The 15,737-nt window shown below is 45.9% G+C and overlaps 1 protein-coding gene across 2 annotated transcripts; it reads left to right on the top strand.

The window, feature by feature from the left end:
- The first annotated feature begins 537 nt into the window (after positions 1-537).
- LOC132592775 (aldo-keto reductase family 1 member C3) lies at positions 538-14,944 on the top strand. 2 transcript variants are annotated; one of them, XM_060280010.2, is made up of 9 exons: positions 538-705; positions 7,754-7,921; positions 8,602-8,718; positions 10,750-10,827; positions 11,068-11,190; positions 12,271-12,380; positions 13,161-13,326; positions 13,988-14,070; positions 14,442-14,944. In XM_060280010.2, the coding sequence occupies exons 1-9, from the start codon at positions 619-621 to the stop codon at positions 14,482-14,484; spliced, it is 975 nt and encodes a 324-aa protein (XP_060135993.1). In that variant the 5' UTR covers positions 538-618; the 3' UTR covers positions 14,485-14,944. The 2 variants fall into 2 exon arrangements, with proteins under 2 accessions (XP_060135993.1, XP_060135992.2); XM_060280009.2 differs by lacking the exon at positions 538-705 and adding an exon at positions 6,511-6,678.
- The last annotated feature ends 793 nt before the right edge of the window (positions 14,945-15,737 follow it).

Raw genomic sequence — 15,737 nt, 5'->3', positions numbered from 1 at the left:
TTTTGTATTCTGGAAAACCTTAATAAAAATATTATTTTAAAAAAAGGTTTCCCTTCTCTCTCATTTCTTCAGGGTATTTAAGCATTCCCCTCCTATTGTGCCAACAGAAGACATTTTACAAAGCTACAGGTCCCAGCATCTTTAACAAATCTCAGTTCCCAGGATTCTTTGGGGAATGTCATGCACATCAAATGTGTTTTACATGTGCTGGCAAAATGAACACAGCCAGAGGCAGTTTTGGATCTTATTCATACGGTCCTTTCTTTCCTTACATCCTTTGTGTGTTCTTCTGGCGCTTGGAACACCCTTCAGCCCATCAGAAAACAGCTATTAATAATCCTGTGAAAGCAATGTTGCTAAGTCAACAAGGAAACAGCTGGTTTACCAAAGGACATTCTAATGAAGTTTACTGATAAAAAGTAGGTCATAGTTTTCCCTGCCCTTCTATCTCATTTGTTCAGGGCATTTGCTTAGACACTCCCCTCCTATCATGCCAACAGAAGACATTTCATTGGAAACACGAGCTTCATTTTTCTCACTCGAGTTTTCCCTTTCACCACAAGTGTGTTGTTCAGTTTCAGCCTGGAGCAAAGAACTGAGCAAGCACAGAAGCAGAAAATGGCACTTAGCAAAGACCGTGGCATTACAATGAATGATGGGAACAAAATCCCCATACTGGGGTTTGGAACCTATTCCCCAGACGCTGTAAGTAAAACATTTAACTCTCTTGTTGTTATGTATTAGTGTATATAGTTTTCCCTCAGGTCCTCAGGTCCTTGTCAGTTGTTTTAGGGGGGAACTTTAGGAGGGAACTTTGAATTATGTTTGATACATTGTTTGAGCCAGCCTCTATAAAAGCAGGCCGGCTCAGCAATGCAGTTCAGTTCTGTTCCAGCTTCCAAATAAAGAGCTGCTTTTGGAGAGATTCCTGTGTCGTCTGCTATGCTTACCCACTATTTTATACTGGCAACGAAGGTGGGATGGAAGAACAGCAGAACACAGCCAGAATCAGACATGCAATGAGCTGATCACTGAGCTAAATCGCTGAGCGAAATCACATTCAGAGCTGACCGTTCTGGCTAGAGCACTGTGCGCCCTCCATCGCCATCCACGTAGGCATCGGAACCATGGCTTCATTCGTGCCTCTACCGCTGTTCACACCAGCCTCTGAATCATGGGATACGTACCTTGCTCGGTTCGCTTGCTTCCTCCAAGCAAATGCTGGCAGCGGTGTCTGATGAGCGGAAGCGGGGTCTCTTCCTCAGTCTGTGCGGCCCCGAGGTATTCGAGACAGCCCGGGCCTTGGTTGCACCTCTAGCCGTCGAGGAAGCGCCATGGGACACGCTCAAAGAGAAGCTCCGTAACAACTATGTGCCCAAGCCGTCCAAAATTGCTGCCTGTCATGCGTTCTACCACCGAGATCAGACAGAGGGTGAGTCGATCAACAACTACATTGCTGCGCTTCAAAGGGCCGCCCTGCACTGCCAATTCCAAGATGAAGACGACGACGTGCACCAAACCAAGCGAGAGCGCAGAAAATTTAAATCAAAGCCCAGAGACCAATCAGCTTGTGCCGGTTGTGGAGGCCGCCATGCCCGCGCTAAGTGCCGATTCAGGGACGCCATCTGTTGGCGGTGTTCAAAAAAAGGACACATCGAGAAGGTATGCCGGTCAGCTCCGTCTGACAAGCCCCCTTCACCATTTCGCAAGGCCAAGTCTTCACTCTGGTCCAACAATGAAAGCTGTTTTGCACTAACCAACTGCCACTGCGTGTCAGGAACCGCGATTGGACAAGCCAATTCACTGACACAACACAAGCTACACATCACTGTGATCATCGAAGGAGCTCCATGTGATATGGAGATTGACACCGGGTCTGCCATGTCCATCCTGGAACACACACAAAAGACTTCTGCCCAGGCTGTCGAAAAGGCAACTTGACCAGCACCGTGTACATCTCAGAGACTACCAGGGAAATGACATTCCCGTAGTAGGCGTCGGCCGGTTCCGGGTTGCCTTCAAGGAATTCTCGGGCCTGCTCTGACTGGTGGTGGTTGAAGGTCCACGTCCTAGCCTCCTAGGGCTAGAATGGTTTGATGCCCTCGGCATGGAAGTCACCGGCATCAACAGCATCTCCAACGCTGAAACAGAGGCCCTCATCAAAGACTTTGCTGAGGTTTTTGATGGCACCCTGGGCCAATACACGGGCACGCCCATATCTTTCAGCTTGGATCCACAAGTCGCCCCCATCAGACTTAAGCCATGCCGGGTTCCGTTCGCCCTCAAAGCTAAGGTGGATGAACAGCTGGACAAGTTGATCGCCCAGGGCGTCTTGGAGCCAGTGGATCATGCCAAGTGGGAGACTCCCATTGTTACACCAGTCAAGCCAGACGGGTCGGTGAGAATATGCGCTGATTACAAGTGCACAATCAACAAGGCGCTTCAGCAGCACGCTTACCCGGTTCCCGTCGTCCAGCACCTGCTGCACTCCCTGGGTGAAGGCAAGGTCTTTGCAAAACTGGACCTTGCCCAAGCCTATCAGCAACTGCCAGTCGATGACGCCACCTTGGAAGCCCAAACGATCATCACCCACCGAGGGGCGTTCCGGTGTCGCCGGTTGCAGTTTGGGGTGAGTGTGGCTCCTGGCATCTTCCAAAGCCTTATGGAGCGTCTCCTGCAGGGGCTTCCGGGCGTGGTGCCGTACTTCGATGACGTATTGGTGTCAGCAGAGTTTACCCAACAGCTGTCCGAGCGCCTCCGCACCGTGTTGACCAGATTCTAGGAGGCTGGACTCAAGGTAAAGAGAGAGAAGTGCAAGATCGCTGTTCCGGAGGTGGAGTTCCTGGGCTATCGTGTCAACGCCTCCGGTCTCAACCCGACGGAATCCAAGATCTGGGCCATCCAGCAGGCCCCCACCCCAAAGAACAAAACGGAGTTGCAGGCATTCCTGGGACTGCTGAACTTTTATAACATGTTCCTGCCCCACAAAGCAATTGTAGCCGAGCCTCTCCACCGACTCCTCAGCACAAAGAGACCTTGGTCCTGGGGTCATCGGGAGACGACGGCCTTCAATGCGGTCAAGGCTCTCCTTTCATCGGACAATGTGCTGGTACAGTACAGTGAAGCCAGGCCGCTGGCCCTTGCCTGTGATGCCTCACCTTTTGGCATCGGCGCCGTCCTCAGTCATCGTTTTCCGGACGGAAGGGAAGCACTGCTTGCCTACTTTTCCAGGACGTTATCTCCGACCGAACGGAATTACAGCCAGCTTGACAAGGAGGCACTGGCACTTGTGGCTGGAGTGAAGAAGTTCCATGAATACCTCTATGGCAGGAATTTCGACCTCATCACTGGCCACAAGCCGCTCCTGGGTCTCCTCGCGGGTGATAGACCAACACCACCGGTCCTCTCGCCTCGCATGCTGCGATGGACTGTCTTTCTGGCAGCTTACCGCTACCAACTCATCCACCGCCCGGGAAAGTCGCTGGGCCACGCTGATGCTCTTAGTCGGTGCCCTCTTCCAATGCTTGTGGAAGACCCAGCTCCAGCGTCATCAATCCTCTTGATTGACGACCTTCCAGCAGCTCCAGTGTCAGCTACTAATGTAGCCTCCACATCTGCCCAGGACCGGACTATCAGCCGTGTGCTCAACTGAGTGTGGAGGGGATGGCCACAAGGTCCCTTCGCCTCAGATCTCCAGCCATTTGCAACCATACAACACGAGCTCTCAGCTCATCGTGGCTGCCTATTGTGGGGGGACCGAGTTGTGATTCCTCAAAAGCTCCGCCAACGCGTCCTCGAGGCTCTGCACGTCGGACACCCAGGAATCGTCAAAATGAAGGTGTTGGCTCGGTGTTACGTCTGGTGGCCGAACATGGACGATGCCATCACTGCATGGGTTGCCGCCTGTCAAAAGTGCCAAGAGTCGATACCTGCACCGCCAGCAGCTAAAGGACACACTTGGGAGACGCCCAAGGCACCCTGGTCAAGGGTACACATCAATCTCGCCGGCCCGTTCCACGGACAGACCTTCATGGTGGTGGTCGACGCCTACTCCAAGTGGCTGGAGGTGGCCCTGATGACATCCACCACTTCCGAGGCCATCATCCGGGTGCTGCGAGACCTGTTTGCAACCCATGGGTGTCCTGATGTTCTCGTTTCCGACAACGGACCACAGTTCACCTCAGGTACATTTGAATGGTACCTCATGGGACTGGGCACCTGACATGCGCTGACAGCACCATTTCACCCCGCCAGCAATGGGCAGGCAGAAAGAATGGTGAGATCAGCAAAAGAGGTGTTTGCGCGCCTGCACCAGGAGGACTGGCATGAGCGGGTCACTGAGTACTTGCTCGTGCAGCACATCACCCCTCATGCGGCCACAGGGCGGAGTCCGGCTGAACTGCTGATGGGCCGCCGCCTTCGATCTCCACTCGATCGGCTACACCCGGACTTTGGTGTGGCCGAACCCCCGGGCTGTGCCAACGCACCACGGTCTTTCATTCCGGGGGATCGGGTTTTTGCCCGGAACTTTGTGGGAGACATTCCTTGGGTGCCGGCCACAGTAGTGGGAGTCACTGGACCCCGCTCATACCAGGTGGCACTTGAAGACGGACGCTTATGGCGCCGACACATTGACCAGCTGAGGTGCAGGGTTGGGAATTTGGACACGGCCACAGTGCCCCCAACTGCACCCCCAGCTCCAGAGCAAGCTCTAACAGGTGAGGCTTGATCTACACCTCCCTCACAAGCTGCGGACGTGGATCCTAGCCAAGCCACGTCAGAGGTTCAGCAGCCGCCCCCCCGAGACTAGAGCCACTGCTGTGCCTGACCATCCACCGAGTCCGCACATGGTGGTTCCTTCGGCAGTCGCGGAGACAGGAAACTTGGACTCACCACCAACATAGGTGGCGCCACAGGCTCAGCAGGAATCGGCCAACCCTCAGGACACTGGTACTGGCCCTCGGCGTTCCACCAGGGTCACCAAGCGGCCATCCTACTTACAGGGCTATGTCAGTAAATGCACTTGAAACGTTGCATTGTAAATAGAAGCTATGTACCTTGAAACTGTTATGCCCTTGTACCTAATTGAAACCATAACGAATGTAACTAATACCTTTTCTTGGTGGGGAGGGGTGTTATGTATTAGTGTATATAGTTTTCCCTCAGGTCCTCAGGTCCTTGTCAGTTGTTTTAAGAGGGAACTTTAGGAGGGAACATTAGGAGGGAACTTTGAATTATGTTTGATACATTGTTTGAGCCAGCCTCTATAAAAGCAGGCCGGCTCAGAAATGCAGTTTAGTTCTGTTCCAGCTTCCAAATAAAGAGCTGCTTTTGGAGAGATTCCTGTGTCGTCTGCTATCCTTACCCACTGTAAACGGCGTTTCCATGTGCTGCTCTGGTTTGCCAGAAGTGGCTTTGTCATGCTGGCCACATGACCTGGAAGCTGTACGCCGGCTCCCTCGGCCAATAATGTGAGATGAGCGTGCAACCCCAGAGTCGGTCACAACTGGACCTAATGGTCAGGGGTCCCTTTACCTTTACCTAGGGTGATCCCATGGCTGCTTTGGGAAGCGTTGTGCACATTCCACTCAGAACACCCAGCTTCATTGGGTTAACAGATGCCTCCACATATTTCATTTATTATTTTGTTTCTGAGCAAATGTGTTTTCATTTCAATACAACAACCTGAAGAAATGGCCTGCATAGCTTTTAGGTTTGCTTTTCCTATGTCTAACATTTACTAATCTAACAAAGAGGTGAAGTTTCTTGATTGAAGATTGCAATAAGCCTCTGCATTGCCTTATTGGAACGCTAATAATAATAATAATAATAATAATAATAATAATAATAATAATAATAATACAGCTATAATGTTGCTAAGTCACCAATGAAAGCTTCTGGTGTACCAAAGGACATTCTGCAGAAAATCAAAAAAGTTGGCCATAGGTTATTTATCCTCTGAAAGCAATGCTAGAACATTCTGCTGAAAGTTACTGATAAAAAGTTGGCCATAGGTTTCCCTGCCCTTCTCTCTCATTTCTTAAGGGTACTTAAGCACTCCCCTCCTATTGTGCCAACAGAAGACATTTTACAAAGCTACAGTTCCCAGCATCTTTAACAAATCTCAGTTCCCAGGATTCTTTGGGGAATGTCATGCACATCAAATGTGTTTTACATGTGCTGGCAAAATGAACACAGCCAGAGGCAGTTTTGGATCTTATTCATACGGTCCTTTCTTTCCTTACATCCTTTGCGTGTTCATTGGGCACTTGGAACACCCTTCAGCCCATCAGAAGACAGCTATTATTTATCCTGTGAAAGCAATGTTGCTAAGTCAACAAGGAAACAGCTGGTTTGCCAAAGGACATTCTAATGAAGTTTACTGATAAAAAGTAGGTCATAGTTTTCTCCGCCCTTCTATCTCATTTGTTCAGGGCATTTGCTTAGACCCTCCCCTCCTATTATGACAACAGAATACATTTCATTGGAAACACGAGCTTCATTTTTCTCACTCGAGTTTTTCCTTTCGCCACAAGTGTGTTGTTCAGTTTCAGCCTGCAGCCAAAAACTGAACAAGCACAGAAGCTGAAAATGGCACTTAGCAAAGACCGTGGCAATACAATGAATGATGGGAACAAAATCCCAATACTGGGGTTTGGAACCGCTTCCCCGGACGCTGTAAGTAAAACATTTAACTCTTACGATTGTATTAGGTAACTTGTTTTTGAGGAACAAAATGCCTGGGAGCTGCTGGGTGCTTCATAGAACGCAAAGCACAGCATGAGATACCTCACCTGATCTGAGAAGCCAATTGAGCGTGAGAATTTCTTGTGCCACCACAGCCAAGAATGCAACAGATGCTTTGCAGCACATAAAGTGCTGCTTTTCGTGCAACAAGGGGCCTGAGTGAGCAGATTCAGGAGCAAATAATGTTTTGTGCAAGACTTGGATGGTTTGTAGCTGAGAAACAGTTTCCAGTGTGAATTGCTGCTACAGGGTTCAAAGTCCCCAATCCAAAATGTCGAGTGATATTTTAAAAAAATCTTTCTATGGAACTATAAGTGCCCCCCATTAGTTTGTTGGGAGTAACAATATTATCCAAAATCACGAGGCATTAGCTAACTATTCTGGACACTAATAATAAATATAGAATCAATTCTGTATCCAAACCATCTTCGTTTGGTCCATATCACCAGCAATGCAAATGAAGGGATCGGTGTCGATTCTTGTTTTGTAAATAAATTGATTTCTAGGAACATCATGAATTTACTAAATAAAAGCTACCACTCAGTTTTTCAACGGAATTTTCCTTTTTCCATTTTTCCAATTCATATGTCTGCCCCAATCACATATAAAGTGAGGGTAGAATCTATTTATACAAAGAGATACATGCTGACGAAGAGACTTTCTCAATCCCTTCTTGGATATCTCTCCTATTTCACAAACATTTAAACCAATTTTTTAAAAGAACATTCTACAAACTGTATGGTGTTCCACTGTTTGAACCAAAATAACTGGCAAGTTAATTGATTACTCATTTTAAATCTTGCATGCCATTCGGTGGCGCAATGTTACTTCGCACATATAACGCATATAAATCACTTTTTCTATATGCCTTTTCTTTCTTTTTCTTTGATGTGCCTAGTCCCTGGGACTCAGGTCTAGTTTGACAATGTCCACCAACACTCAGTGTTACTTTGATATAAATTTATCCATTGAAGCAGAGACAATGACTAACTTTTTCAACCGGTAGGTTCAAAAAAGTAAGTGTGAGGAGGCTACAAAGATAGCAATAGAAGTCGGCTTCCGTCATATTGATGGCGCATATGTATACGAGACCGAGGAGCAAGTTGGGCGGGCCATTCGTGCGAAGATTTCAGATGGAACAGTAAAAAGGGAAGACATTTTCTACACTGGAAAAGTGAGTGAGTTTGGTATTTATTTATTTTTTAAAAAAGTATAGAATATAGTGTCTGTATCATGATGCAATTGCATATTTCACAGACATTATTTAACAAAATCAGAGCGAAATGCCTCTCCCTATATGAACCTACCTGGACTCTGTTTTCATCCTCTGAGGCTCTTCTTTGTGTGCTTCCTCCATGTGAGGCTCAGACGGCGGGAACATGAGAACGGGGGCTTTTCTGCATGGCTCCCCATTTGGGGAATGCTCTCTGTAGGGAGGTTCATTATACACCTCTAGGCGCCAGGTGAAAATGTTCCCCTTTAACAAGGCCATGGGCTGGTTAATATTCTACAGCCTTTTTGTGGGAGGAGGGATTCCTGTTTTGTTGCTTCTGTTCTGACTATTTATTTGTGCTTTTATCTTGTGCTTTTATCTTGTGAATCATGCTGAGATCTTTTGATGAAGGGCAATATATAAATTTAATAAATAAATGGTAAATTTTTTGGTTATATGCAATAACTGTTTTAAAATTGCTTTACCTCAGCACAGCAATTTAAAATACTCCGCAGAACAATATCTGAGAGTGTCCTTAACACTATACACACCAGAATAGTCACCTGCCACAGCTAAACTGTCCCGAGATCCAAAAGCTCTATGGCTGTGTGAAAATATAAATCTCCTTATATTTTTGACAGCTCTGGAGTACCTTCCACCGCCCTGAGCTGGTTCGGAAATGCTTGGAAGAATCGCTGAAGAAACTCCAGTTTGACTACATGGATCTGTTCATAATTCACAATCCGTATTCTATGAAGGTAAATAATTGTTGTTGTTTAGTCGTTTAGTCGTGTCCGACTCTTCGTGACCCCATGGACCATAGCACGCCAGGCACTCCTGTCTTGCACTGCCTCCCGCAGTTTGGTCAAACTCATGTTCGTAGCTTCGAGAACACTGTCCAACCATCTTGTCCTCTGTCGTCCCCTTCTCCTAGTGCCCTCAATCTTTCCCAACATCAGGGTCTTTTCCAATGATTCTTCTCTTCTCATGAGGTGGCCAAAGTATTGGAGCCTCAGCTTCACGATCTGTCCTTCCAGGGAGCACTCAGGGCTGATTTCCTTAAGAATGGATAGGTTTGATCTTCTTGCAGTCCATGGGACTCTCAAGAGTCTCCTCCAGCACCATAATTCAAAAGCATCAATTCTTCGGCGATCAGCCTTCTTTATGGTCCAGCTCTCACTTCCATAGAACACTACTGGGAAAACCATAGCTTTAACTATACAGACCTTTGTCGGCAAGGTGATGTCTCTGCTTTTTAAGATGCTGTCTAGGTTTGTCATTGCTTTTCTTCCAAGAAGCAGGCGTCTTTTAATTTCGTGACTGCTGTCACCATCTGCAGTGATCAAGGAGCCCAAGAAAGTAAAATCTCTCACTGCCTCCATTTCTTCCCCTTCTATTTGCCAGGAGGTGATGGGACCAGTGGCCATGATCTTGGTTTTTTTGATGTTGAGCTTCAGACCATATTTTGCGCTCTCCTCTTTCACCCTCATTAAAAGGTTCTTTAATTCCTCCTCGCTTTCTGCCATCAAGGTTGTGTCATCTGCATATCTGAGGTTGTTGATATTTCTTCCAGCAATCTTAATTCCGGCTTGGGATTCATCTAGTCCAGCCTTTCGCATGATGAATTCTGCATATAAGTTAAATAAGCAGGGAGACAATATACAACCTTGTCGTACTCCTTTCCCAATTTTGAACCAATCAGTTGTTCCATATCCAGTTCTAACTGTAGCTTCTTGTCCCACATAGAGATTTCTCAGGAGACAGATGAGGTGATCAGGCACTCCCATTTCTTTAAGAACTTGCCATAGTTTGCTGTGGTCGACACAGTCAAAGGCTTTTGCATAGTCAATGAAGCAGAAGTAGACGTTTTTCTGGAACTCTCTAGCTTTCTCCATAATCCAGCGCATGTTTGCTATTTGGTCTCTGGTTCCTCTGCCCTTTCGAAATCCAGCTTGCACTTCTGGGAGTTCTCGGTCCACATACTGCCTAAGCCTGCCTTGTAGAATTTTAAGCATAACCTTGCTACCGTGTGAAATGAGCGCAATTGTGCGGTAGTTGGAGCATTCTTTGGCACTGCCCTTCTTTGGAATTGGGATGTAGACTGATCTTCTCCAATCCTCTGGCCATTGCTGAGTTTTCCAAACTTGCTGGCATATTGGGTGTAGCACCTTAACAGCATCATCTTTTAAAATTTTAAACAGTTCAGCTGGAATATCACCACTTCCACTGGCCTTGTTATTAGCAGTGCTTTCTAAGGCATAATGCAAGTATTGAGTACAATATTGTCATAATGCAAGTATTGAGTACAATATTTGAAGGAGAGAGGGAGGGAGAGGGAGAGAGAGGCTGCTAAAATATTTGATTCCCTGAAGGAACATTCGGAATTGTCATTTCCTAGAGGTGCTGACAATTCTCTGCTAGATCACATCTTAATCAAAGAATGATCACTCTCAGATTTTGGGGGAGAAACATGCCAGTTAATGAAAACCTTTGCATATAATGATTACATTAACCACATAGGCATCATAAGAAATTGTGTCCAGAGCAGGACTTGGCGAGGGAGCAAGGGAAGAAGAAAATGGGTTGGAGAGACGGGGAGACAGACCTGGGCTTGCGACTTGAGTTTCCCACAGATCCCTGCACTGTGGTATCAGCCCCTGCAAGGTGAACTCCCGTTTCCTACCACTCCCGTTTCCTATCACTGTCCATTAGTCTTATATAATATTACAGAGATAAGAGAACTTCTAGGCCTGGCCTGCACTTATTCCCCCCCCCTCCTTCTTTTCCAGCCTGGACCAGATTTATTTCCCATTGGAGAAGACAAAAAATTTATTATTGACAACGTAGATCTTCGGCAGACATGGGAGGTAGGTGCCTGGGATAATCAAATCCAGCCCTTGAGTCATTCAGATACAGAGCACAGTAGCCTACCACCAGAGGAGACATGTCCAGAACAATGATCCACACAATGGCTCCTATGAGAGCAGGTAAACTATTGCACACTCTTAGGAGTATATGAGTGAGCTTCCAATATTAATTGGAGGGTGGGGTGGCTTCAGCTATTCAACAAACACCATTCAACAAACATGTTGTGTCTTCTTTGCCAGGCAATGGAGGCGTGCAAAGATGCTGGCTTGGTGAGGTCCATCGGAGTGTCCAACTTCACCTGTAAGCAGCTGGAAATGATCCTGAACAAGCCAGGACTGAAATACAAACCAGCAATAAACCAGGTAAAGCGTGGTTGACCTTTGTAGAGCTTTGTTCCAAGCACTGTTCAAAGCTTCTTTACTTAAGCTTCTTTGTGAGAGGACATTTGTTTTGACAAACACAGCCATTCCCTCAAAAAAAACTTGCTTAAGGCTATAAGGTTGCAGATCCAGTCACAAGAAGATATGGTTATGAGTTGTGGGGTGGACTCAATTCCTGGAACCAGTAATGGGTTCTTATTTCATCAAGACCTCTGAATCCTCAGACAAAAAGAAATGTGGAGAAGTCCATAATGTTTGAAACAGGCATCTCAGGTACGTAGAAGGGGGCCTGCAAGCAATCAGGGCCCACACAGCCTCTTGCGGGGACTCCGGAAGTTCTCAAGGGGGGAGCAAAGGGCCTTTGAGTTAAGCATCTGGGCAAAGCTGTTACACCCAGACAGCCCTGGTTCACTTTGACATTGGTGTATATCATATAACCAATGAGACCGAAGTTTTTTGAGACCCTGATAAAGAAGAGTTCCAGATGATATAGAGCAGGTTTCCTCAACCTCGGCCCTCCAGGTGTTTTTGGCCTACGACTCCCATGATCCCTAGCTAGCAGAACCAGTGCTCAGGGATGATGGGAATTGTAGTCTCAAAACATCTGGAGGGCTGAGGTTGAGAAAGCATGATATAGAGGCATCTTCTCGCGTTGATGAAAAAGCCAGGTAAATCCCCCATCAGACGTTTCTGCTCAACATAGAAAATTCAGAGATTGAGTGGGTAGAAATAGAGACACTGCAGGCAGGACAGCGTGCCCAGGATATTTCCAACAGGGCTGGGGTGACAGGAGATTGTGGGGGAATAAGCCCTGTCCCCCATCTTCAGCTAACACATATTTCATGGATGAGGAGCATGGCAATGGAAACCACAAATGCAAGAATGGTCGTCTAAAGATTCTGATACATCAGAAAATACAACACACTTTAAGAAAAGTAACAGCTGGATATTTCAAAAAATAATAGCATGGTTCTGCTTTTCTTTCTTTATTTTATTTCACTGTATTCTTCTTTCATCTGAATTCTCACTTTTGGGCTGTGTTGGGGGATTTTGAATCCACAGGTTGAATGTCATCCTTATCGGAACCAAAGCAAGCTGCTGGCCTTCTGCAAGTCAAACAATATCATCCTGGAAGGATATAGTGTCCTAGGATCCCAAAGGGACCCAAACTGGTAAGAGATGAAGCCAAAATGTTTGGAGACCACCTCAGGGACCACCTAGGCCCACTATTCCCCAGTATCCACATCAGCTCTGAAGGTTGCATTCTTGGCCCCACAATAAATAAAGATCCTCGTGGTGGATACCAGCATCAGGACCTTTTCTGTAGTGGTCCCACAATTGGGGAACTCGTTCCAGAGAGAGATTTACAAAGCTCTTCCCCTCCCATTTTAGACATTCTCAGATACCTTCCCATTGCCGAAGTGCTTGTTAAATAACTGCTTGACTTCTTATTTCAGGCGGGGGGGGCTATTTAATAATTTCTGCTTCTGAAATTTTGTGCTGTTTTTAAATCATATCTACATTATCTTTATTGTTGCTTTAAGCAGTAGAATGCTAGAGATGCATTTGAATAATTATAGCATTTCTCTTTTTACATAGATTGTTTCGTGTGTCTCAGCCTTGGGCCTTTCTTTCCATCCTTAGGTCCCCCCCCCCCCCGCCCAAAATACTGATTGTTCTTAAGCAAATAAAAGACTTCTCTTTTGTGCAAGGATGCTACAATTTTGGCTACAGAATGATCCGTTTGCAATGTATGAGTTCGTGATTTATTATTGGAGGGGGAGAGCACGATACTAAAAATTAATATTAATTCAAATCGACTCCCAAGCTCTAAATACAAAATATTTAGTGTATATTGGATGGACTATGTCAATACTGTATTAATTTCAGAGTGAGATTTATATATTCTTGACACCAGAAACACACCTTCTTTCGACGTTGCTCTCCGGCAGGATAGATACAAACACTCCTGTCCTGCTTGAAGACCCTTTGTTGGTTGCGATCGCCAAGAAGTACAACAAAAGCCCAGCTCTCGTGGCTATTCGCTACCAACTGCAGCGCGGCCTGGTGGTCCTGGTGAAGACCTACACCAGAAAACGAATTGAGGAAAATGCCCAGGTAAAGCAGTATATATGAATCCATTTAAAAACAATACCGAAAAAGGACATCATTTGGACACTGTGATCTCACAGGTCACATGACCAGTGTGGGAGGGAAGACGCACATCTTGGTTTGGGGACTCAAGATGTTGGAGGAGTCTCCAGCAGTGGGCATTCAGAAGAATCACTGCCTCAGACTGTGAAGGCAGAGTGCAGCCAACATGATTAGCTTCCATTGGTATTCTTATCCACCATGAACTTGTCTAATGTTTGAAGTCATCCAAGTTGGTGGCTGGCACTGTCTCCCATGGGAGCAAGTTCAGTAGTTTAGCGATGCACTGCATGAAGAACCTCATTAGCTGGACAATGATTTCCCTCATTCCTGACCATTGGTCATGATGGCAGAGACTGATGGGGAGTTGGAATCCATCCACATCTGGAGGGCCACAGTTTCCCCACTCCTGTTCTATTGCAAACTACATTACTATGCATATAAAATTCCCTCAGTAGGAAGACATATTGACTGAACCTGTTGAATGAAGGAATTAAACTTTGGGAGGTGGTAGCAAAGTTTGCTTTGATATCTCTCTTGCTGGAAAAAGGTGCATAGCTCTGAGGTGCAAAAGGAAGACATGAGGTAAAAGCACCTCAACATTATTATTTTTCTCTCCTCCTGACAGGCATTTACTTTCCAGCTGTCTGAGGAGGATATGAAATCCATTGATGGCCTTCACAAAAACATGAGCTTCATAAAAGCGGAAATGTAAGTCACATTTAGATAGTATGCATATGGATACGTAAAAGTGCTTCACACAAGAATACAAACTGCGGGAGCAAAAAGAAGAAAAGATCTGGCATCGATCTATCTCCTCTTCCTAGAGAATAAGGTGAAATTATAGAAGGAATTTCTGTGGATATTTAGTACCAAAGTCACATGCATTCTTGGACTGGGGTGCATTTTGAATTTCAGCCTCCCAGATATTCAGCAGAGCGGGCGTTTGATGACAAACTCGAGGTGGTTGCCATGCACTGTTTGAAATGGTCTCATGAGGCAATGGCTGGCAACAGATCAATTTCTGTTGCTTGTGCATCTTCCCCACCCTTGAGTGTTGACTCTCTTTTGTCTTGTTTCAGATTTGCTGGTCACCCACAGTATTACCCACCAGATGAGGAGTGAGGACTCGTCTCCCATCTCCAATTTATCTCCTTCTGAACTGGGTTCTTTCTCATGGAAAACATTTCTTCTCACTAGGGATGGGAAAATCTGTCAGTATCAGTTCCTCCCAACAACCCACCACCTCATTTTCCACTCTTCAGTTCCTCACATCTCCACATCAGTTTGGGATTTTAAAAAATATCATGAAAATTCATCAGTGCAAATTTCTCCTACCACCCACTTTTTTGTTTGCACTTTTGGCTAAAATAAAGCATGATTGCATGGTGTTTTCACTGATATATGCTCTTTAATGCATACTTTACCCCAGTATATGCATTTTTGCAATTATTCTGTAGCTGAACAACTGTACCACCGAATTCAGAGAATTGCCACTTTCTCACGATAACTGCATTTCGATTTGCAGATTGGTCCAAGAAGTGTGAGCTGTGTAGTTTCTCATTAAAATGTGGACAAAATTGAACTCCTCTCCATCCTTAGTTCTCCCTAATGTGTCAAATAGCAGTTTCAAGGGGGTGATTCGTATATTGAAAATAGAAGCCGGGGGGAGGATTAACCTTCATAAAAAGAAGCAGCTGCATAGCCTGAGATTTATTGCCAAGATGATTTGAAATAACTTCAGAAAATAAGAAGAGCCTGCAGAATTAGGCCAGTGGCCCATCTAGTCCAGCATCCGGTTCTCACAGTGGCCAACCAAATGCATGTGGGAAGCAGGACATGAGGGGAAGCTTCTAAATTGCAAATTTGCTGCTTCCACTTCTGAGGAAGTGACGGGCAGGAATGACCAGTGCTGGCTCTGAGGTCCTCTGCTGGCTGTGAGGAGTAAAGAGCACAGGATTTTGATTGTCTGCCAACTCAACCTGAAATGACTTCTGACCATGTTATACGCATGCATTTTATCCTCTGCAAGCTGTAAAAATATTCAAAACGCCCTTGCTGAAATCATTTGTTGCTACTTGCTGTCTCCCACTCAGCCACTGCTTTGTGTAACCTGAATCCTCCAGTAAAGGCTGATTCTGTGGACACTCTTCCTTTTAATCTGCATTTAGGGTGATCCCACGGCTGGTTTGGGAAGCGTTGTGCACATTCCACTCAGAACACCCAGCTTCATTGGGTTAACAGATGCCTCCACATATTTCATTTATTATTTTGTTTCTGAACATATGTGTTTTCATTTCAACACAATAACCTGAAGAAAAGGCCTGCATAGCTTTTAGGTTTGCTTTTCCTTTTTCTGACATTTACTAATCTAACAA

Source organism: Zootoca vivipara, chromosome 9, assembly GCF_965207765.1.
Source record: "Zootoca vivipara chromosome 9, rZooViv2.hap1.1, whole genome shotgun sequence".
Classification (NCBI taxonomy): Eukaryota; Metazoa; Chordata; class Lepidosauria; order Squamata; family Lacertidae; genus Zootoca; species Zootoca vivipara.
This window is presented reverse-complemented; position numbering and strand designations above follow the sequence as displayed.

Bases quoted from the DNA above. Each gene is read 5' to 3' on its own strand.
- LOC132592775 (XM_060280010.2), top strand. From the start codon at position 619: ATGGCACTTAGCAAAGACCGTGGCATTACAATGAATGATGGGAACAAA. The intron at 11,191-12,270 runs GTAAAGCGTGGT...TTGAATCCACAG, and splicing joins ACAAACCAGCAATAAACCAG to GTTGAATGTCATCCTTATCG. The intron at 14,071-14,441 runs GTAAGTCACATT...GTCTTGTTTCAG, and splicing joins AGCTTCATAAAAGCGGAAAT to ATTTGCTGGTCACCCACAGT.